The 22749-nt window shown below is 39.4% G+C and overlaps 1 protein-coding gene across 1 annotated transcript in view; it reads right to left on the reverse strand.

Annotated features, from left to right (window-relative positions):
• LOC118584055 (centromere protein P) overlaps positions 1-22749 on the reverse strand; it is a 195340-nt gene that overhangs the window by 157543 nt on the left and 15048 nt on the right. Inside the window, exons 4-5 of the mRNA XM_036187997.1 lie at positions 12996-13084; positions 2943-3039 (exon numbers count right to left, since the gene is read on the reverse strand). Coding sequence (XP_036043890.1) covers positions 2943-3039; positions 12996-13084 — 186 coding nt within the window. The remainder of the gene's footprint in view (positions 1-2942; positions 3040-12995; positions 13085-22749) is intronic.

Genomic DNA, 22749 nt, shown 5'->3' on the forward strand with positions numbered 1-22749 from the left:
TCCATCTGGGGCCTGGCCGAGGATCTTTGTATCTACATGAACAACCTATAGTCTTTTTGTAACAGAATTTTATGAGAAAATACCATAAGAAAATTATAAATTTTTTCAAAGTTAAACCCAATGGTATGTAAAATGAATAGAAAAACCTCTTAATAATAATAATAAAAAGAAAAACTTGGATTTCAAGGTTAAGACCATTTGAACATAGGTAGCTTATATCTTTGTTACACACCCTTAAACTGAAAAATAAAATAAGATTCAGAATGGACCAAGGAAAACAACACAAGTAAAATTATTCTTTTTTTTTTTTTTTTGAGACAGAGTTTCTCTGTGTAGCTTTGTGCCTTTCCTGGAACTCGCTTTGGAGACCAGGCTGGCCTCGAACTCACAGAGATCTGCCTGCCTCTGCCTCCAAAGTGCTGGGATTAAAGGCATGCACCACCAACGCCCAGCTATAAAATTATTCTTGATTCTACTCTATTATATAGGTGTTTCATTTTTGACAATTATAACTAAAGAAATAGTCATAAAATTAAAAAAAAACATAACAGGATTGGTGCTGTGTAATAATCCTTTTGTATACTGTGAAGATATGTCACTTGGACTGGTTTACTAAAAAGCTGATTGGCTGGTCACCAGGCAGGAATTATAAGCAAGACAACCAAACTAGAAGAATGATGGGAAGGAGGGCAGAGTCAGGAGTTGCCAGGACACATAGAGGGAGCAAAACATCCTGGAGGACAAGTAAAGCCACAAGCCATGTGGCAATACATAGATTAATTTAAAAAGGGCTAATTTAAGTTGTAAGAGTTAGTAATAAGCCTGAGTTATCAACTGAAGCATTTATAATTAATATAAGCCTCAGTGTGTTTATTTGAGAGTGGCTGTGGGACAGGAAAACTCCTCCTACAGATTGGTGATATGGTTCAGAGGTTAAGAGAATCTCCTGCTTTTATAAAGGACCCAAATTTAGTGCCAGCACCAATAACTCCAGTTCTAGGGACTCCAATACCCACCTCCTTCTAGACTCTAACGGCAACATGTGGTATACTTACAAACGTGACACAAAACACTCATACATACACATAAGATGAAAATATTTTAAAAATTATTTACACCTTACAAATACTGCAAAAAGTACACAAAAGCAAAAGACATATGTGATGGTTTGGATAAAAATAATCCCCATTGGCTCATATATTTGAATGCTTAGTGAAAGGAAGTGAAACTGTTTTAAGAAGGATTAGGAAGTGTGGCCTTGCTGGAGGAGGTGTGTCACTGGGGGTGACCTTTAAGGTTTCAAAAGCCCATGCCAGGCCCAGTGTCTCTCTTAAGGCCTGCACCAGATGTGAGCTCACAACTACTTCAGCAACCGCATGACTGCTTGCCTACTGCCATGCTCCCTGCCATTATGATAATGGATTAACCCTCTGAAATGTGAGCAAGCCTCCAATTGAAAGTTTTCTTCTATAAGTTGGTCATGGTGTCTCTTTATAGTAATAGAACACTAAGACAACAAACATAAAAGAATAGACACCTATGTCCATGGCCTGGAAATTTTATATTATCAAGACAATAAAACAATCTCCAGATTCAGTGAAATCCTTTTGAAAGTATCAATGATGCTTTTTTTTGCAGAAGCATTAAAAATAATCTTAAAATTTATATGGAATATTTAAAACTCCATATAAACAAACAAACAAAATGTTGAAAAAGAACCAAGAGAAAAGACTCATTTCTACAAACTCCAAGACTTATTGTAAAAATACAATAACCCAAAGAGTTATACTTATAAGTAATATAAGAAATCAGAGAGCCCAGAAATAAAAATATAACAAAATCATGAGAATTACTTGAGGGACTGCAATATGGGAACTGCCCATTTTTCATTCTGGAGAAAGCCTTATGTCTGACAGATTTTATTAACTCAATAAAAGACAATGACTATTATAATAATAATTTACAAAAAAGAACTGAACCCCAAATACAGAAGAATTAGTACTAGTCTTTAAAATAATAGTCATAGGTTAGGCTTCTGAAGGACTAGAACCTTGAAATATTATTTATGCTGATTTATTGAGAGGTTTTTGTGTGGCTCACAGCTATTAATAACAATGCTATGGAAATAAGTAGGATCTGAAGGATTAGAACACAAGCAAACAATTTTTGCTTATGTCCCTAAAAACAATGGTTTTTAAAAAGCAATCTTTGAAGTATTTCCATCAGACTTAAAAGCATTACTTCATAAAAATCAGGCTTCAATATTTATACTCCAGATGTACAATAATCCAGCAGTTTAAAATAGTGTGGCATAGAAGTTACAATTATATTGTTTTGTAACAATATATAATAGGTTGCTTAAGGCACTGTGTACATAGCCTTGGCTGTGTAGACCAAGCTGGCCTCAATCTCATACTGAACTGCCTGCTGCTGCCTTGTGAGTGTGGGGAACCAAAGGCATGCACCCCAACAACTAGCACTATCTATTCTTTACTAGCATTTATTCTTGTATTTTATGTACTCCAGAAAGGTCAAATTTTCAAAAATAAAATTTTCAAATAAATGAGAATATAATGAATAGTCAAAACAATAAAATTCCATCATATCATTTATCCATTGATTTATACAGAACCTTATCACCCACTTATTACAAATAACTGCTAATTTATTAAACTAGTGATAATATTCTCTACTCTTTGAAATTTAAAGCAAGTATGTAGTGCATGCCTTTAATTCCAGCACTCAAGAGGCAGAGTCAAGCAGATGTCTGTGAGTTTGAAGCCAGCCTGGTCTATATAGTTCCAGAATATCCAGAGCTACCGTGAGACCTTGTCTCAAAAAACAAACAAAAACCAAAAAAACAAATTATGAATGTATTACAACAAAATTAACACCAGCTTCATTTTCTATATATATTTAAATTTAAAATCTTCAGACTTTACCTTAAAATGCTTAAATGTGTTCTTACGATATTCATACAACTCCACAAAAAAATGTAGACTTCGGAAAAACATGAGCAAATCTCTTTTTTCTTCTGCTCTGTAAGAGTAAGATGCTATGATTAGTAAATAGCATGAAATGATAGGCTCACTTAGCATTTACTTCTTATTTTTTCTATTAACATGTGTTACACTAACACTAATAAAAATGACCTTGATGCCCTTCTATATGTTGAACCTTGCACTTGTGTAAGTCTCTGTTCTGTGACAGCTAATGCTAATTGCCAGAAATCTTAGCCTGGAATGCCCTACTCAAATGTTTGATTTTTCCAACTTTCAACTACTCAAATGCTACATTCTCCAGGAAATCTTATTTGATGAATGCAAAATATTGGGCTTTATTTATGGCACAAAGTTTCTATCCCATACAAGTTCTTGAGTGAGAACTCTAGACACCATGTGGGAGCCAAAATTACTCAGGATCAGAGAATCTGAGCTTGCTTTACGGAGCAGGGCTGCATAATGGGATGATTTGGCTACGGGTGTGGTTATCAGGTGTTTGGAAGGTCTACACTTGACTGTGCTTGTGCTTGAGAGGGTGAGGTCTTTGCCCCCCTCATTGGCATTGTAGAAAAGGCCCTTTGGAATAAACCTCAAGGAGACCAGGTATTGACCCAGGGCCCTCCCAAAGCTATCCTGTGTCTCTGTCTTTCTTATCGTCTCTATCTTTTTACCTAATATTTCCTCATTCCTCTCTCCTTTGCCCAAGAACCCTTCGACAGGTTGAAGCTGAACTCAGGCAGACTCCCAGAGCACCAGCAGGCTGGGGCTGGATACCAGAAAGGCCAACCACATTAGAGAGTGGGAGCTCTGGGTTAGCAAGACCCTCTATGTGGTACACTGTAGGTATTTATATTCCCATAGCTCTTGGTAGTATTTCCATTATCAATTACCATATGTTTATGATCTCACTCATTTACTTCTTTGTAAGCTTCATTCATGATCCTTGAAAACAGTGGAACTTCAGCATCAACTACCCTATTCCTGAAATGCCCTTCTCTGGTAAGGGAATATTGGAGGCCCACTGGCCAGAATTAAAGTTAGCCTCTCCAAAGTACATTGGGAACTAGGCAAGTTAGCATTATCTGAAAAGAAAAACTACTTTTCTGTAAGTCAGCTGTTACTGGACTGCTAGTCATTAGTCATACAAAGAGCAAAAGCTAGCTAATAATGCCAATACTTCTGGCATCTAACCAATAAAATCTGGCTTTGACATAAGTGGTACAGAAAAGGAGCACTGTGAAAAGCACAAGTACTCTTGGCCCAGCAGGCTGCCATTGGTCCTCACAGAACACTGTAGATAGGATAAGCATCACTGAATGAGGTGACATGACAGACTGAGGTGCCATTTGTCTAGCCCATCAAGCACCAGATCCCCGACAATTTTCTTCCAGCCCATCCATCACCAGTGGACTCTAGGAATACTACAGAGAAGGAGAAGTACCATTCAGCTTTGTGAAGCAATGCTGTATAGAGAGGATGAATGTTGCCAGTTCACCTGGCCACCAATGGACTCTCAACCCTGGATAGTGCTACTTATAGACTGACTCTCTGTGTTAATAAGTTTATTTTCTCTCTTAGACTTCCTGCTAGTAAATCAGTGTCATTGTATCTCACATGGCACCTCAAGGTGTTTCCTCCTGTCTCTTGTCTAGCACAGCGAGGATGTTGGCACCAGGCTTTATGAAACCAGAAACTAGCTTTTTCATTATTGTATTCTTAGACTAAGAGTGAACAGTAAATAGTACCCTTACAACACTTGTATTTTAAGTTGAGTTATACCAAACTTCTTTCTTTGATATACAATTTTATAATTATTGTCAAATGAATAGAGTTGAGTAACCACTACCACAACCAAATTATAAACCAGTTTCATTAATGTAGAACAATGAGAAGAAACACAACAGACTTCATGTCAAATCCTTAATATAAAAGGGTATCTTTAAAGCCAAAGGTTAATATTATTAGGGGTAGAAAACATCCTAAAAGCTAAAACTAAGAATTCCATATCCAAAAGAAAACTTTCTAAAATACATATAAAGACTTTGATGTCATTAATTAAAAACAAACAAACAACTGAAACAATCCATTACAAGCAAATTTTTATTATTATTTTGTTTCTTTGAGACAGAGTTTTTTTGTGTAGTCCTGGCTGTCCTGGAACTGGCTTTGTAGACCAGGCTGGCCTCGAACTCACAAGAGATACACCTGCCTCTGCCTCCCGAGTCTGAGATTAAAGGCATAGGCCACCATGTTTGGCTCACAAATTTTTACTAAAAAACAAAACTAAACTAAAACAGTAAGTCTTAATGTGGAAGAAGGAACAAGTAATTGTGAACCAGGAGCATGTATAAAAGCAGTATAAAGATGATAAGATTTGGTGTATGTGTGTGTCTGAGTATAAGCACAAATTTTGTAGCTCTGTCTCCTGAAAAGGCTAAGAAACAAAGCACTCCAACAGCAGCGAACACATCATGTGTCAGCTCTCGGTCTCCAATACTAGTCTTCACTAAAAGTCCTCAGAGAAGTGACTCAGTCCATGGATGGGGCAGAAGAGGTCTTATGTATTGCAATTCCTGAAAACCTTTTTAATATCAAATTACAAAGACGTGCTTGAAGATAGGACTAAGTAGTATCACATGGCTGTAGGAGCCAGTTCAAATGGATTTCCAGTGGTCAATTTTCAGTTATTTTGATCACCAACATAAATAAAAAGACTAAGAAATTATTCAACAGGTTTTGCTCAGCGGTTAAGAACATTTGCTGCTCTTTCAGAGGACCCAAGTCCACTTTCCAACATCTACATCTGGTAGTATCACAACTATCTAGAAGTCCAGTTTCAGGGATCTGATGTCTTCTTCTGCCCTCTGAGGGCACCTGTATAAATAGGGCACACTAGAAATCATGTTGATGCCCGTGATCTAGGCTGCCACTGGAAACCATGTTGATATCCATGATCCATGATACCTCCAGCTGCTATAGGCAGAGTAGCTTCTTTTGCAATGGTATTGACCAATGACTTAATGAGAGACAGTGAATGCTTCTGTGCCAACCTCTCTCCCCACTCTCCTAAATGAAACAGTCCAGACATGAAGCTATTTAAGAATCCTTACAAATTGCGATAAAGATGCTAAAGTGTAACTATTCACACTTGATGTCTTCTGGCGAAGGGTGGGGGGGGGGTAGGGGGAGGACACAGTTCTCGTTAATGGGCTGGCCACTGGGAGTTTGACCAGGCTCCTATGAGTATATGGGCAACGCAATTGGACTTTGGTGGGGAGGGGTGGGAAGGACCTGGAAAGAATGGGAAGCATGTGTGATCAGGGTGCATTATATGAAATTCCCAAGAAATTAATAAAAACATGTTGAGGGGAGAAAAAAAAAGAAATATTTCAATGTGATGATTTTCAGATGATGACCTGAAATTTCATCTTCCTACTGAGACAATTCCACTGGTAACCCCTGTTTGATATAGCTATTGTGAAAATTTGGCATCTATGGAAGTCTTCCAACATTCACGGTAAGGCTTAGACAGCAAATTGGGGTTCACTTCAGTCAAGGTCAGCTCTTGGCACAACCACCGCTATCTGGGGAAGTCTGGGTGAAGAAAAAAGGACTTCTGTGTGCTCTGATGGCTAATATTGCTTCTGATCACAGAGGTGCAGATAAAAGACAGGCAGTGTGTTATCAGATGTCTTTCTGTTCACTGTGAATATATGTTGTTCCCACTTATATTGATAATTAAGCTGCTTTGGCTTATGGCAAGGCAGCTTGGAGGCAGGTGGAAAATCCAAGCAGAGATACAGGAAAGAGACAGGCAGGGAGAAGAGACTCCAGCCCGTCGCCCAAGGAGCAACAAGATGCCAGCAGACCAGTAATGCCACAGCCACATGGTAATATACAGATTAATAAAAATAGGTTAATTTAAGATGAAAGAGCTAGTTAGCAAGAAGCCTTAGCCATAGGTCATACAGTCTGTAATTAATATAAGCCTCTCTGTTTACTTGGGACCAAGCGGCTGTCAGACCAGGTGGGACACAGGAAAACTGTCTACAAAGGTGGTGGTGGTGGTGGTGGTGGTGGTGGCAGTGGCGGCACATGCCTTTAATCCCAGCACTTGTGAGGCAGAGGCAGGTGAATCTGTGAGTTCGAGGGCAGCCTGGTTTACAGAGCTAGTTCCAAGACAGCCAGAACTGTTACACAGAGAAATCCTGTCTCAAAAAAACAAAGGAAAAAAAAAAGTCTTTAGACTTCTTTCTACTTATCCCAGCTAAAGGGGTTCCCCTAAGACATAAAGGGCTAGTGATCTTTTATGCTCCATTTTTATTTGTCCTTTTCAGAAACCATGCAATCAGGAAAAGGACAGTTATAATATTTACAGCAGCCAGATAGCAGAAAATTGAGGAACTCTACACAATAGCCATCTGTATTAAACCCATGCAAACAGACATACTACTTAACAGCAGGTAGCTACTGTGGAAAATAGATTGGCAGTTTGTTGCTCAAATTTTAAATGGTCTTATAATAAAAACCCGTGCTGTGGATATTGCTCTGTGTAAATAAAGTTCTGATTGGCCAGTGGCCAGGCAGGAAGTATAGGCGGGACAAGAGAGTAGAGAATTCTGGGAAGTAGAAGGTTGGGGAGAGACACCGCCAGCCGCCGCCATGAGAAGCAACATGTAAAGACACTGGTAAGCCACAAGCCATGTGGCAAAGTATAGATTAACAGAAATGGGTTAATTTAAGATAGAAGAAGTAGATGACAAGCAGCCTGACACGGCCATACAGTTTGTAAACAATGTAAGTCTCTGTGTGCTTACTTGGTTGGGTCTGAGCGACTGTGAGACTGGCAGGTAAGAGAGATTTGTCCTGACTGGGCCAGGCAGGAAAACTCTAACTACAAACCCGGGACCAGATATCAGGATAAAGGCTGAAAGATCAGAGAAACAGAGCAAGCCACAGCCGCCACCTCTTACCTCATCAACTCCTCAGCCTGAAAGAGAGTAAGTTCCTGTCTCCTCCTGCCTTATATTCCTTTCTCTGCTCAGCCATATCACTTCCCGTCTCAAACTTTCTAGTGCTGGGATTAAAGGTGTGTGCCACCACTGCCTGGCTCTGTTTCTCTTTTAGACTGGATTAATCTCATGAAGGCCAGCGTGGCCTTGAACTCACAGAAATCCAGACTGATCTCAGCCTCTGCCTCCTGGAGTGCTAGGATTAAAGGTGTGTGCTACCACTGCCTGACCTCTATGGCTAACTCTGTGGCTAGCTCTGTCCTCTGATCTTCAGGAAAGCTTTATTTCTTAGATTACAAACAATATATCACTATAGCAGTTCTTCAAAAAAATTAAAAGTAGGGAGTAGAGAGATGGCTCAGTGGTTAAGAGCACTGTTCTTCTAGGGGACCCAGGTTTGATTCCCAGCATCCATATAGCAGGTCACAACTGTCTGTTGTTATTCCAGTTCCAGGGGATCTTACACCTTCACACAGTCATATGTGCAGGCCAAACGCCAATGCATATAAAATAAAAACAAATTATTAAAAAAATTAAAAGTAGAGAACCAGGCAATGGTAGTGCATACCTTTAATCCCAGAACTCAGGAGGCAGAGGGAGAGGTAGAGGCAGGCAGATCTCTGTCAGTTCAAGACCAGCCTATTCTATAGAACAAGTTCCAGGACAGCCAGGACTACATAGAGAAACCATGTCTCGAAAACCAAAACAAAAATTTAAAGTTAGAATTACCACACACACCAGCAATTTTACTTCTGGGTATACGCCTAAAAGATAGGAAAACAGCCTCGAAGAGACACTTGTACACTCATGCTCATAACAAAAATTACAATGTGGAAAGGACCTTTGGTGGTTTGAATAAAAATGGTCCCCACAGGCATTATTAGATGTGTGTGACCTTGTTGGAGGAGGTGTGGTTTGTTGGAGGAAGTGAGTCACTGAGGGCAGGCTTTGAGGTTCCAGATGCTCAAGCCCGGCCAGTGTGATTCTGTCTCTTCTTGCTGCTGCCTGGAGAGCAAGTGTAGAACTCTCAGTTACTTCTCCAGTACCATGCCTGCCTGCCTGCTGCCATGCTTCCACCATGATGATAATAGACTAAACCTCTGAAGTGTAAGCCAACCCCAATTAAATGTTTTCCTTTATAAGAATTCAGTCATGGTATCTCTTCATAGCAGTAGAAACTCTAAAACAGGACCTATATGTCCACTGGCAGATGAATGGATGACCAAAATGTGATATTTATTTACAACAGAATTCCATCTTTGTTTCGAGACAGGGTTTCTCTTGTGTAGCTTTGCACCTTTAGACCAGGCTGGCCTTGAACTCACAGAGATCCGCCTGCCTCTGCCTCCGAGTGCTGGGATTAAAGGAGTGTGGCGCCGCCGCCGCCGCCACCACCACCACCCAGCCCAGAATTCTATCTTAAAATAAGGAATTTGTGACACATACTACTATGGATATACCTTAATATTATACCAAGAGTGACTATATACAATGTACCATACATTATAGAAAGCTGTAAGAATTTTTAATGTAAACAAATATAAAGAAAGACATATTTAATTTGATTCAAACAATATACAACACATACATATCAGAACAGCATACTTATGAATTTTTTTATTTTTCTAATGTATCAGTCAAATCAACTTAAATTTTTAAAAAATACCATGCCAACTAAAGCCAGTCCTCTCCCAAAAGACAAATACTTCATAATTCCACTTCTATGAGGTATTTAATGTGGTTAAAAAATCAAACAAACAGAAAGTAGAATGGCAGAAGTCAGTACAGGTGAAATGTAGACGGGAAGCTATAGGGTTGTTTTGTTGTTGTTGTTCAATTGTTTTATAACAATTATTTTGTCTGCCAGGTAGTGGTGGTACACACCTTTAATCCCAGCATTTAGGAAGCAGAGGCAGGTGGATCTCCATGAGCTACAGGCTGGCCTGTCTGCAGAGCTAGTTCCAGGACAGCCAGGCCTACACAAAGAAACCCTGCCACAAAAAAAAAAAAGAAAGAAAGAAAGAAAGAAAGGAAGGAAGGAAGGAAGGAAGGAAGGAAGGAAGGAAGAAAGAAAGAAAGAAAAAGAAGGAAAGAAAGGAAGAAAGGAAGGAAGGAAAAGAAAAGAAAGAAAAAAAAGGAAGAAAGGAAGGAAGGAAGACTTCTGAGTAAACAAATTACTCTCCAAAGGAAATACACCTAAAAAAAGCAGCAGTTTCTTCAATATGGCCTATAAGCAAAGAGACTAGATTCCATTAACCAAGTAAGCAAAAACCAAACACTTCAGCATGTGATGAGGGAAAAATAAATCATACAATGACCAGAGTACACAGATACACAAACACCAACCTGATGACGGTAATGTAATTTTAAAAGAACTTTAAAAGTACAGTTCTTTTGTATTTATCAAGATTACTATTATTATTGCATGCACAGTTTTCAATTACATACAGAAAAAGTGTGTGTGCGTATATGGGGGGTGGGGGCTCTTACCACTGTAGGATTGATTATAATGCATCTATTTTTCCTAAGGAAAGTCCAAACTTTAGCAAATGTAAAACATATGTAATGGATTTTTCACAAAATGTCTGCAAAAACATTTCAATTTCAACTAGAGTAGTCAGAAAACCAAAATGATTCCAAATGTCTTTTTCTTAAGCACAAAGCAAAGCACAAAGAGAAATTTGGGATTAAAAACTCTACTATGTTCTCCTTAGAAATGAATCTAAATTATATGTTAGTAATAATTCACTTAAATATTATTATTCACTCTCATACAGTGTTGGTATTACAAAATAGTATGATCATCTTGGAAAACAGTTTGCAAGTCATAGTTTGTCCATCTTTGAGAGAAATGAACCATACACAGTTGACATTCAGGCCCACTCCTTGGGGACCTGCCCTGCATCCTGATGTAATCCTCTTTTAAGGAAAAACCTTTCCCTTATTCTTTCTCTTCCCTCCGTCCTCCCTTCCCCGCCATGAGGTGCACATCTCCCATTCCCCTCCCTTTCTCTTTCTTCCTCTCTCCTTCTTTTCCTCTCTTCTTTCTCTCTCTCTGTAATAATCTCTTTCCATGTGCCTAGGGTGTGACTGACTTTCCAATGTGCCATTCCAAAGCCCACTGCTGTTTCTGCATGGTGTGTCTGCCTCACCCTCTGGGGGTACTTTGGCTCCACCAGCCAAGGCCTTCCACTCAAGCCATATCATTACATACACAAAAAAGCATTGAACCAGAAAGACTTGGCCATGATACAAGTCCAGAAAGAACTATCAGTAGCACAGACATGCAAAAATTGATCAGCTGCTGCTGGAGTACAGGCATAAAGCCTCAGACCTTGTCAGAATCAGACACTGTAAGTGACTGAAGGTGAGATGGCAAAGTAAGGAAAACAAATCCATGGCTTCCAAGAGAGAAGGTCAACCCATCTGTCCCTGGGAGAGGTATAAGATCACTCCTGATGCTAAGACAAAGATAACTGCTTCTGAAAGAGGAGCAGCAGTGAAAACCTCCAGTTCCATGGAAAGGACAAGATATTCATTTGGTCTGTGATCCTACACCAACACTGATCAGTGGTGGCACATGCCTGCAATCTCAAACACATGGGAAGATAAGGCAAGATGATCACAATTTTAGGGCAGCCCATGTAACAGAGTGAGGACTGCTCCCCCCCACTCCCCCGACACACACATCCCATAACACAGAAAAAAATCCTGATGCAGAGAGATACCTCAGCAGTAAACAATAAGTACTTGTAGAGTACCTAAATGTGGTTCCAGGCACCCATGTCAGGGCCTGTAACTCCAGCTCCAGGGGATCTGATGCTCCTGGCTTCTGAGGGCACCTGAACTCATGTGCACACACATACACATAATTAAAAACAATAAAAAAATAAAAATAGTAATAATAATAACAACCCCAAATCCAGCTCAACTGTTGACTACCACTGGTTAGTTCCCCATATTAGCAGCATGATAAGAGGTTGGCCACAAGCACTCAATATCTGCTTCAGTTTGCTTTACCACAGGCAAATGTCTACCATTCAACCAAAATTTATGAGCAAAAATTCAAGAAAAATTAACCCACTGTTAATCTATCAGCAGACCTGGACTTAAAGATCATTCAGAGATTGATATTTGTTAAATAGGAGCTCTAGTATTTCTAAGGTTTGGCAAGGAATCCTAGCTACTAAAGAGGGCAAGGCAGAAGTGTAGTACAACTTTTTTTTAAGGGGTGTTACTTTTGTTTATGTTACATTTGTTTAACTCTGTGAAGCTGTGTTACTGTGCCTGTGGAAAACACCTGATGGTCTAATAAAGAACTGGCCAATAGCAAGGCAGGAGAAAGAGAGGTGGGGCTGGAAGGCAGAGAGGATATATAGGGGGGCAAATCTGGGAGGAAAAGGGCTTCAGGGGCCAGCCACCGAGCCACCCAGCTACACTACAAGCCACGGAAGAGTAAAAGTAAGATTTATAGAAGTAAGGGAAAAGGAAAAAATCCCAGAGGCAAAAGGTAGAGGGGATAATTTAAAGTTAAGAAAAGCTGGCTAGAAACTAAGGCAAGCTAAGGCCAGGCATTCATAAGTAAGAATACATCTCCATATGTATTTATTTGGGAGCTGGGTGGTGGGCCCCCCAAAGAGTAAAAAACCACCACCAACAACACTGAAGAGTGAAGTTTGAAACCAGCTATGTCCACAAAGGGAAACCCAGTCTCAAAACCAAAGTTATGATTAGTATATTAAAAGATCCAGTCAAAAGGTCAACAGCATACATATATAGTGACCTTTTCTGTCTGTCCTCCATAGGCACTGCATGTACATGGTATACAAACATACATTCAGGCAAAACACCCATACACATAAATTTTTTAAAAAGAAAAAATTTTCTGTATCAGAAAACAAAAAAAAAATTATAAAGAAAATTTTAAAACCTGTGGAGCAAAAATCAACCACAAAGCAATTAAATTTGTAAAACAGCTTACCTAGATGCAAATTCACTTAATTCTGAATATTCTGTTGGTTCCATTATTATGCTGAGGTCAGTTATAATAGAAGATAATTTCTCTTTAGTCTAAAATAAAAGATAAAAAGTTCATGTACAGGAGCAGATATCTTTTAAACTAGACAATAATACTTTAAAATATGTAAATAGAAAATTGATAAGAAATGATAAGAGGTCCTAAGTTCAATTCCCAGCAACCACATGGTGGCTCACAGCCATCTATAATAAGATCTAGTGCCCTCTTCTGGACTGCAGGCAAAATTAGAAGAAAAAGAAAAGAAAAAACTAGCAGATATGATTACATAAAAACTCAAGTATCTAAATAAAAATCACTTTATGAGAAAAGCCATGAACTGAGAAAAATGTTTAACATAAGCATGAAGAAAAGAGAAAAACTAAAGATAAAAAAGACAAACTAAAAGACTTATAAAGCAAATTCCAACATTTAAAAGTTAAGATTTTACTAGTAGTCGATAAATGTAAATTAAAAACAAGTGACATTTTAACTGAACAAAAATTTATAAATTCCACTGCCAGGAAATTGCGGCTAAGTACTTGCCTAGTATGTGCCAGGCCCTGTTGTAGGGCCAGGGTTGCCACAGGTAAAGATGTACACAAACCTGGCACCAGGAATATAAGTTGGACCTTCTGGAAATCATTCTAAGAGTGAATTTCCTAAATATTCATTTACTTCACTCTTACACTTTAGATTCTTATAAGTTCTACACTAAAGTAAAATAAATTAAGAGAAAACTTTACAGCTGGGCAGTGGTGGCACAGCCCTTTAATCCCAGCACCCGGGAAGCAGATACAGGTGGATCTCTGTGAGTCTGAGGCCAGCCTGGTCTACAGAGTGAGTTCCAGGACAGTAGAATTTATTACCAAAAGCCAGAACCAATTTCATCACTAATGAAAACAATTTCTGACATTCTTTTTTGCTTGTTTGTTTGTTTGAGACGTGGGACAGGGTCTCTAAATGTAGTCCTGGCTGTTCTGGAACTCACAAGGAGCCAACTGCCTCTAGTTCTGAGAGCTGAGATTGAAGGTGTGTATTAGCATACCTAGTGATGCTCCAGAGACATTCTTACAACTCAGATTTTAAAGAGATAACATAATTAAAAGTTGGACAAAGGATCTGAATAGACATTTCTCCAAAGACGATATACAAAGAGGCAGTAATCTACTGATGAATAACATACTGCTATTATTGTTGTTTATATACACATACACACATATGTACAATAAAAACTTTAGCTGTGTTGTCAACTTTGAAAAAAAGGTATCTCAGTTTGCCATGTTGAGTTGTTGGCTGTACAGAAATTAATAGCCATACTGGTCTGGAAATGGTAAATTAATTTTTCTGGGGCTGGAGAGATGGCTCAGCAGTTAAAAGCACTGGTTGCTCTTCCCAAAGGACCCATGTTCAACTCCCAGCATCCACATGGCAGCTCACAACTATCTGCAACTTCAGTTTCAGGGGATCTGATACCTTCACACCAATGCACATAAAATAAAAAAATAAACAAATAAAAAATTTAATTTTCCCCATTTGTACAGGGTTAATGTATTGTACTAAATATGTAAGTTCTTACCTATGTCAGTTTGATCATAGAAACTAAAAGAGTATTCTCTAAAAAAATTAAAAAAAAAAAAAAAGAAAAGAAAAAAAGTAGGCAGTAATCACAGAAGTGATGGACACACCAGTCATTATCTGGTAGTTCCATTTGATCTAGTAATTACACTTCTAGTGATACAGCCAAAACAAATCCATATATCCACTTAAAAACCTTCGTATGAGTGTTTATGACAACATTAATCATAACAACCCAAAGTGAAAACAACATCACCAAGTGCTGAAATGGACAAAATGTGGTACATCCACACAGAGGATATTATTTAACCCAAAAAAGTGCAAACACATGCAATAACAAGGATGAGCCTTGAAAACATGACAAATAAATCAAATGTATGATTCTATTCCTATGAAATGTTCAAAGTGGAAAAATAAAGAACAGACTAGTGCTTCCATAGGGCTGAATAAAGAGGAAATAAAGGGTCTAACTCAATGAAGCTTATATTTAAAAAATTATTTTAAGGAAAAATATAGGGAGTTGGAGTAATGGATCAGTGGTTAACAGCACTTGCTGCTCTTGCAGAAAACCTGCATCCTCAAGATGACTCACAACCTCTTTAATATCAGTTCCAAGGGCTCCAATGCCGTCTCTTGGATTCTGTGAATACCAAGTAAGAACATGGTGTACATATACATAAAGTAAAATAAATAGATAGATAGATAGATAGATTAGAAAAATCTTTTAAAAAGAAAGAAAACATAGAAAGGTTAGGAGAAAACAAAACTCTAAGAAGCACCTCTCTCTTGTGTGTGAGTCTCTTTCTGTCTGTCTCTCTCTCTCTCTCTCTCTGTCTCTCTCTCTCTGTCTCTCTCTGTCTCTCTCTCTGTCTCTCTCTCTGTCTCTCTCTCTCTGTCTCTCTCTCTCTCTCTCTCTCTCTCTCTGTGTGTGTGTGTGTGTGTGTGTGTGTGTGTGTGTGTGTGTGTGTGTGTTTAGATTTTGGCTTTTCACCCAATGACACAGGCAAGTCACCCTGTCTACATAGTTTGGGATCTAGTATCCTGACCCATGTACAAGGTTGTAGATTCTGCTTAGCCAGTGTAAAGCTGATTCCAAGATACTGTTTTCCACTCCTGCCCTGCCATTGGTACTGTTAACCATGCCACTCCTTCTGAATTGATACATAAAGGAAATGACTTTATAAACATCCCTGACTTCAGCTTCCTTGCCTTGGTCATTTTTTTCTCTCATGGTTGGTTTTTGTTGGTTTTTTGAGACAAGGTTTCTCTGTGTAACAGTCCTGGCTGTCCTGGAACTCATTTTGTAGACCAGGCTGGCCTTAAACTCACTGAGATAGGCCTGCCTCTGCCTCCCAAGGGCTGCAGTAAAGGTGTGTGCCACCACCGCCGAGCCTATCATGGTCCTTTTAACAACAGCTCTCAACCGACCCTTGTGATTTAAGAACAATGAACAGAAATCTTTAAGAAAAGAGTCCTAGAGCCAGGTACAGTAGCTCCTACCTACAATCCAGCATTTAGGAATCTGAAGCAGGACGACTGGCACAAGTAAGTGGTCACTACACAGTGAGTTCTAAACCAGCTGGGCTATAATGTGAGAGACCGCGTCTCAACCTTAGCCTACCACTTCACAGACAAACATATTTTAAAAGATACTAATTTTTCAAACTGTATATACTTTTAAAGCAGGATTCAGTTTCTCATGGGCAGTCAGGGAAACAGTCTATGGTCAAACTACAAGCTGGTCAAATAAGCATGGATACAAAGAAAGCATAGTCCAATCAATAGCTAGCACAACATACGACAAGGGTGGAGACCAGCAACAACTATAGGGTAAGCAACTTACAATACCAGCCCATGTTTTTGTCAGCCAACAGATCAGCTAAGGTTGGCAGCTAACAAACTTAAAAATGGGCAGATATGGGCTTCAATGAGTGATCACTATCATAACTGGGCAAACAACATGTGGTTATCTCCAGCTGAACCAGGGAGGTATTTGCAGAACCTGTAGTCTCCCTGTCTGCTTGGCCCAAGGATATGCCTAGAGAATGAACCAATTGCAACAGAACTGTCTTTGTCCATTTTCTGTCTAAGTCTCGTAAGAAGCCACTAGGCATGCAGCTTAGCACTCCCCTTCCTCAGGACACTTCACACTGTGAGGAGTTTCTCTAACTTTTCCTTAGTAAATTTTCATTGATTTTGCTTATTCCTCGTTTGTCTGCAATTTTATCTATCACTCACTATGAGATAAGGAACTTAGACACTGTCTCAGGTTGACATTTGGTGGCTGTTGATTAGTAGTCACCTTAGCCCCTGGGTCAAGCCTTTCTGGGCTGAGAGATACCGCTTTGCTTTCAAAACTCTGTACCATCACAAAACATAATATATTAAGATTTCAATGTTTGGGTTCAGATATTCAAATAAGCGGATTACCTTTAAAGCCTGTGATGAAGAAATTGTATCCACTTCATTTTTTTTTTTTTAAAGTAGCTACTTTTTAGCATTTTTGTTTCAGGGAGAGAAGTTATGTAAACACACTTTACCATCAACAAACTCCCACCCATCTGACTTACACTGCAAGAACTATGAAGACTGATACTGTGTGCACATCTGTTCTGATGGTCTGAAAACTCTACACCAGAGTGCTGACAACACGGGACAGTCAACTGGAGGAAATTAATTTTATGATCAAAACACCTTTGATAAGAGCTGAAACAACAGAAGCAATGCCTCATACTTTCTATATAGATTTCCCTATCTTTGTTTCTAATATTCTACTAATACAATTTAAGGGCACTGTGCTGTCTAGTTTTATATCAACTTGACAGAAGCTAAAGTCATCTGAGAGGAAAGAACCTCAATTAAGAAAATGCCTCCATAAGCCTGGGCCCTACTAGGGCATTCTCTAAATTAGTGATTGATGTGGGAGGGCCCAGACCACTGGGGGTAGTGCTATCCCTTGGCTGGTGGTCCAGTCTTCTACAAGAAAGCAAGCCTCGCAAGCCAGTAAGCAGCACTCCTCCATGGCCTCTGCATCAGCTCCTGCCTCCAGGTTCCCACATTGAGTTCCTGTCCTGACTTCCTTCTGTGATAAACAGCGATGTGGATGTGTAAACCAAATAAATCCTTTCTCTCCAAGTTGCTTTGGTCATGGTGTTTTATCATAGCAACAGTAACTCTAACTAGGACAGGCACTTTGGTTCAAATATTATTTTAATATTTATTATGCAAAAATAAGTATTAATATGACCAAAATGTGTTATTAATTTTCTGACAGCTAAACATCTCCCTCTAGTGGACTGTTTGATTTTAGGAAATACAAAAAACCACCATGTTGTTCGGTCTTTACTTTTTTTTCTATCAATCTCAATAGTAAAAATGTAAACAGCAAAAAACATCTGCTCTAGTTTGCTTTTCTGTTGTTATGATAAACACCAAAAAGCAACTTGTGGGTGGGAAAAAATGTATTATCTTACATTTCAGGTCACAGTTCATCACTCAGGGAAGTCAGGGCAGGAAAACAAAGCAGAAACCACGGAGGAATGGTGCTCACTGGGCTGCTCACTGGTTTATGATCAGCTAGATTTTGTTGTTTTGTTTTTTGAGACAGGGTTTCTCTGTGTAGCCCTTATTGTTCTAAAACTCACTATGTAGAGTAGGCTGGCCTTGAACTCAGAGATCGGCCTGCCTGTCTCCCAAGTGCTGGGATTAAGGCATGCACTAGTGGTCCATTACTGGCCAGCTCAGCTAGATTTCTTACACAGTTCAGGACCATCTGCCTAGACATAGTCATCCATATCAATCATCAAGCAAAACAATCCCCCACACATATGCCCCCCAGGCCAATATGATCTCAAAATTCTTCTCGCTTCCCAGGTGACTCTAGTGTGTTAAGTAGACAATAAAAACTAACCAGCACAATGGTAAAACCATTTTAGAAGGTATCTAAATTTTTCAACCATCTAAATTTATGTGTACATTTATTTGACCTAACAATTCTAATGTTTTAAAAGATTTATTTTAAGTGTATGAGTGTTTTGCTTGCATGCACATATGTGTACCATGTCCATGCCTGGTACCCTCAAAAGTCAGAAGAGGACATCAGAATCTTTGGAACTGGAGTTTCAAATAGTTGGAAGCCATCATGTGGGTGTAAGGAACTGAACTGAAGTCTTCTATAAGAGGAACAAGTGCTTTTAATTGCTTAGAAAACTATTCAGCCTCTAATGTAGTAATTCTATAAGGAAGACTTCTACTACCTACACAGTGAGTGTGGCAGCACATGTCTGGACTCCCAAGTACTCAGGAGGCTGAAGCAGATGAACATGAGTTCAAGGCCAAGCTGAACTAGGTTCATAGCAAGACCTTACCCCCTAACCTACAGATATACCCTCTACTAAAGTAAGAAATTAATTTAAAATAAATCTCATTACTTCCTTTTGTCAGAATCCCAAACAACAAAGAAAACTAAAAAGGCTTTTGTCCCCTTTCTTCCCAGCAAATAACTATTGACAACTCCTATATAATTGATCCCTAAGGCCCTGTTAATTCCATGGCTATGTGCAGTTCTTTTGAGACAGGATTTCTCTATGTAGCTTTGGTTCCTGTCCTGGTTCTCGCTCTGTAGCTCAGGCTGGCCTTGAACTCACAAAGATCCACCTGGCTCTGCCTCCCGAGTGCTGGGATTAAAGGTGTGTGCCACTGTTACCTGGCTGGAGTTCTTTTCAACATCTTACTTGCCTGTGTTTCTTTAAGAGTCATAAGCTGTCTTCAGTATTTTGATCTTAGCCATTCTGACAGGTGTAAGAAAGGATCTCAGAGTCATTTTGATTTGCATTCCCCTGATGACTAAAGATGCTGAGCAATTCCTTAAATGTCTTTCAGCCATTTGAAATTCTTCCTTTGAGAATTCTCTATTTAGCTCTATAGCCTATTTTTAAATGGGGTTGTTATTTTGATGTCTAGTTTCTTGAGTTCTTTATATATTTTGGAGATCAACCCTCTGTCAGATGTGGAGTTGGTGAAAATCTTTTCCCATTCTGCAGGCTGTCGTTTTGTCTTATTTACTGTGTCCTTTGGCTTACAGAAGCTTCTCAGTTTCAGGAGGTCCCATTTATTAATTGTTGCTCTCAGTGTCTGTGCTACTGCTGTTTTATTTAGGTAGTGGTCTCCCGTGCCAATGCCTTCAAGACTATTTCCTCCTTTATCTTCTATCTGGTTCAGTGTAACTGGTTTTATATTGGGGTCTTTGATCCACTTAGACTTTGTGCATGGTGATAGATATGGATCTATCTATTTGCAATCTTCTACATGTTGACATCCAGTTATGCCAGCACCATTTGTTGAAGATACTTTCTTTTTTCCATTGTATAGTATTGGCTTCTTTGTCAAAAATCAGGTGTTCATAGATGTGTGGGTTAATGTCAGGGTCTTCAATTTGATTCCATTGGTCCATGTGTCGGTTTTTATGCCAATATCAAGCTCTTTTTATTACTATATATTACTTTTTATTACTATAACTCTATATTAGAACTTGATATCAGGGATGGTGATGCTCCAGAGGTTGTACAGGATTCTTTTAGCTATTCTGGGTTTTCTGTTTTATGTTGGAGAGGATGTGGAGCAAGGGGAACACTCCTTCACTGTTGGTGGGAGTGCAAACTTGTACAGCCACTTTGGAAATCAATGTGGCAGTTTCTCAGAAAATTGGGAATCAATCTTCCTCAAGACCCAGCTATACCACTCTTGGGCATATACCCAAGGAATGCTCAATCATACCACAGGGACACATGCTTAACTATGTTCATAGCAGCATTATTTGTAATAGCCAGAACCTAGAAACAACCTAGATGCCCCTCAACTGAAGAATGGATTAAGAAAATCTGGTACATATACACAATGGAGTACTACTCAGCAGAGAGAAACAATGACATCATGAAATTTGCAGGCAAATGGATGGAACTAGAAAGTATCATCCTGAGTGAGGTAACCCAGACTCAGAAGGGCAAACATGGTAAGTGGACACTAGATGTAAAGTAAAGGATAACCAGACAACAACCCACAAATCCAGAGAAGCTAGCTAACAAGGAAGACCCAAAGAGGGATGCCCTGGGAAGGGGGAAATAGATGAGATCTCCATGAATAAACTGTCCAGGATGAGGGATGGGCAATGGAGGGTAGGGGATAGGGAATAAGAACATAAGGAAATGGGATGGTTGGGAGGGAGTGGGAAAGCAATGAAAGAGATACCATGATAGAGGGAGATATCATGGGGATAGAGAGAAACCCGGTGCTAGGAAAGTTGCCAGAGATCCCCAAGGATGACTCCAGCTTGGACTATGAGAAATAGCAGAGAGGGTGCCTGAACTGAGCTGGCTTACCCCAGTGATCAGACTGGTGAATACGCTAACTGTCATCACAGAGCTTTTCATCAATGACTGATGGAAGCAGATGCAGAGATCCACAGCCAACCACCAGGCAGAGAGAGAAGAGAGATTCTATGAGCAAGTATATCAGGATCATGATGGGGAAACCTGCAGAGATGACCAAACCAAACTAGTGGGACCTCATGGAAGTTGGATCGATGGCTGTGGAGCCTGCATGGGACTGGACTCGGCCCTCTGCATGGCGAGACTGTTGTGTAGCTTGATCTGCGTGCACCCCTACCCCCCAGGATCAGAAGGCATCCCTGGTGCATGAGCAGGCTCTTTGGAACCCACTACTTATGATAGGACACCACATACAGCCTTGAGGTGGGGGAAGGGCCTGGACTTGCCTTCTTTTGGGGGATGGGTTGGGAGGAGGAGGCTGGGGGATGGGAGAAGGAAAGAGGGGGATCTTTGATTGGTGTGTAAAATGAATGAAAAATTCTCTTAATAAAAAAAAAAAGTAATAAAATTTAAAAGGTTCAGAAAGAAAATGAGTGCTCTTAAGAGAGCCAAAGAAAGCAGGCTTTTCTGCAGCACACTGTTAGCAAAACTAAGTAATCATCAAAATGCCTACATAATTTTAAATGTGATAAATACAGTCTCTTTGGAGATTCAATTCAGTCTTTCAAAGAATTTTAACAGTTTCTCTCATATTTTTCTGCATCCTTAAAGTACATAAGGCAGAAATTCACTAGCCTATGGAGACAATAGTACATAACTTAAGTGAAGTTAAAACAATGTGGTTTGAGTCATCTCTTAGGCCCAGCCCCACTCATGAGAATACAACCAATTTTTAGACACAACACATCCTGAAAAGTTCAGCTCCACTTAACTCCTTGCTCAAAACAAACTCAGAGTACTCTGTGTTCAATTGGATTTGTGAACAAACTTTCCAAAATAAGCCTAGTTTTGCTCACAGCAAAATGTCTCTCCAGATAAACCATGAAGTACCTGTGAAAGACATTAACACTTAGAACAGAAAACGCTGTAAGGCCCTAAGGCCAACAACAGGATATCAGGGTCAATTCCTAGACAATTTATGCATACTAGACTACAGAAGTCCTAAGAGAAGAAGCTGGACCTGCTTTCAATACCACCAAATTGCCACAGGTTATGGTGTGTACTTATAAATGGCTATCACCATGAATGAAAACAGATGGGACAGCACCAATCTGAGGTGAGAATCACATTGGCCAAAAAAAGAAAATTCCATTGGTTAGACTATATAACTATTTACAATGGGAAAACCCTAAGAGTTCCTAGGTCACGCAAAGGAAAACATGAGGCCTTAAAACAGGCTGTCGAACCTGTATGAAATAATTAATTTGGGCTCATGCTCCAGTCTAGTCTTTAACAGACATCTTCATGGTCAGGTAGTACTACCTCAGTGAATGTATAGCCCCTAAGGTTGGTGTCCATTTGGGGACAGCATTAACTTACATAAGATCACTCATCAATTATGCCTTGACATGTGAAAATGTTAACTGTTGTGTAAGTCAAAGTTCTCAGAAAGAAGCCACACCATCAAGATGAAACATTTTACAAGACTGATTAACTGATTAGAGCTTCAATGATTATAGAGTTTGCAATGTTTCAAGTCCAGAGCCAAATTACAATTTGTCTTGGGCTACCTTTAGTCTCTTAAACAGCCATACCTTGCCCTCCTCTGTATTGGACCCAATGTTCTGTGACTAACATATAAAAAATTTTAGAATCTA

The sequence above is a fragment of the Onychomys torridus genome, chromosome 5 (assembly GCF_903995425.1).
Source record: "Onychomys torridus chromosome 5, mOncTor1.1, whole genome shotgun sequence".
Classification (NCBI taxonomy): Eukaryota; Metazoa; Chordata; class Mammalia; order Rodentia; family Cricetidae; genus Onychomys; species Onychomys torridus.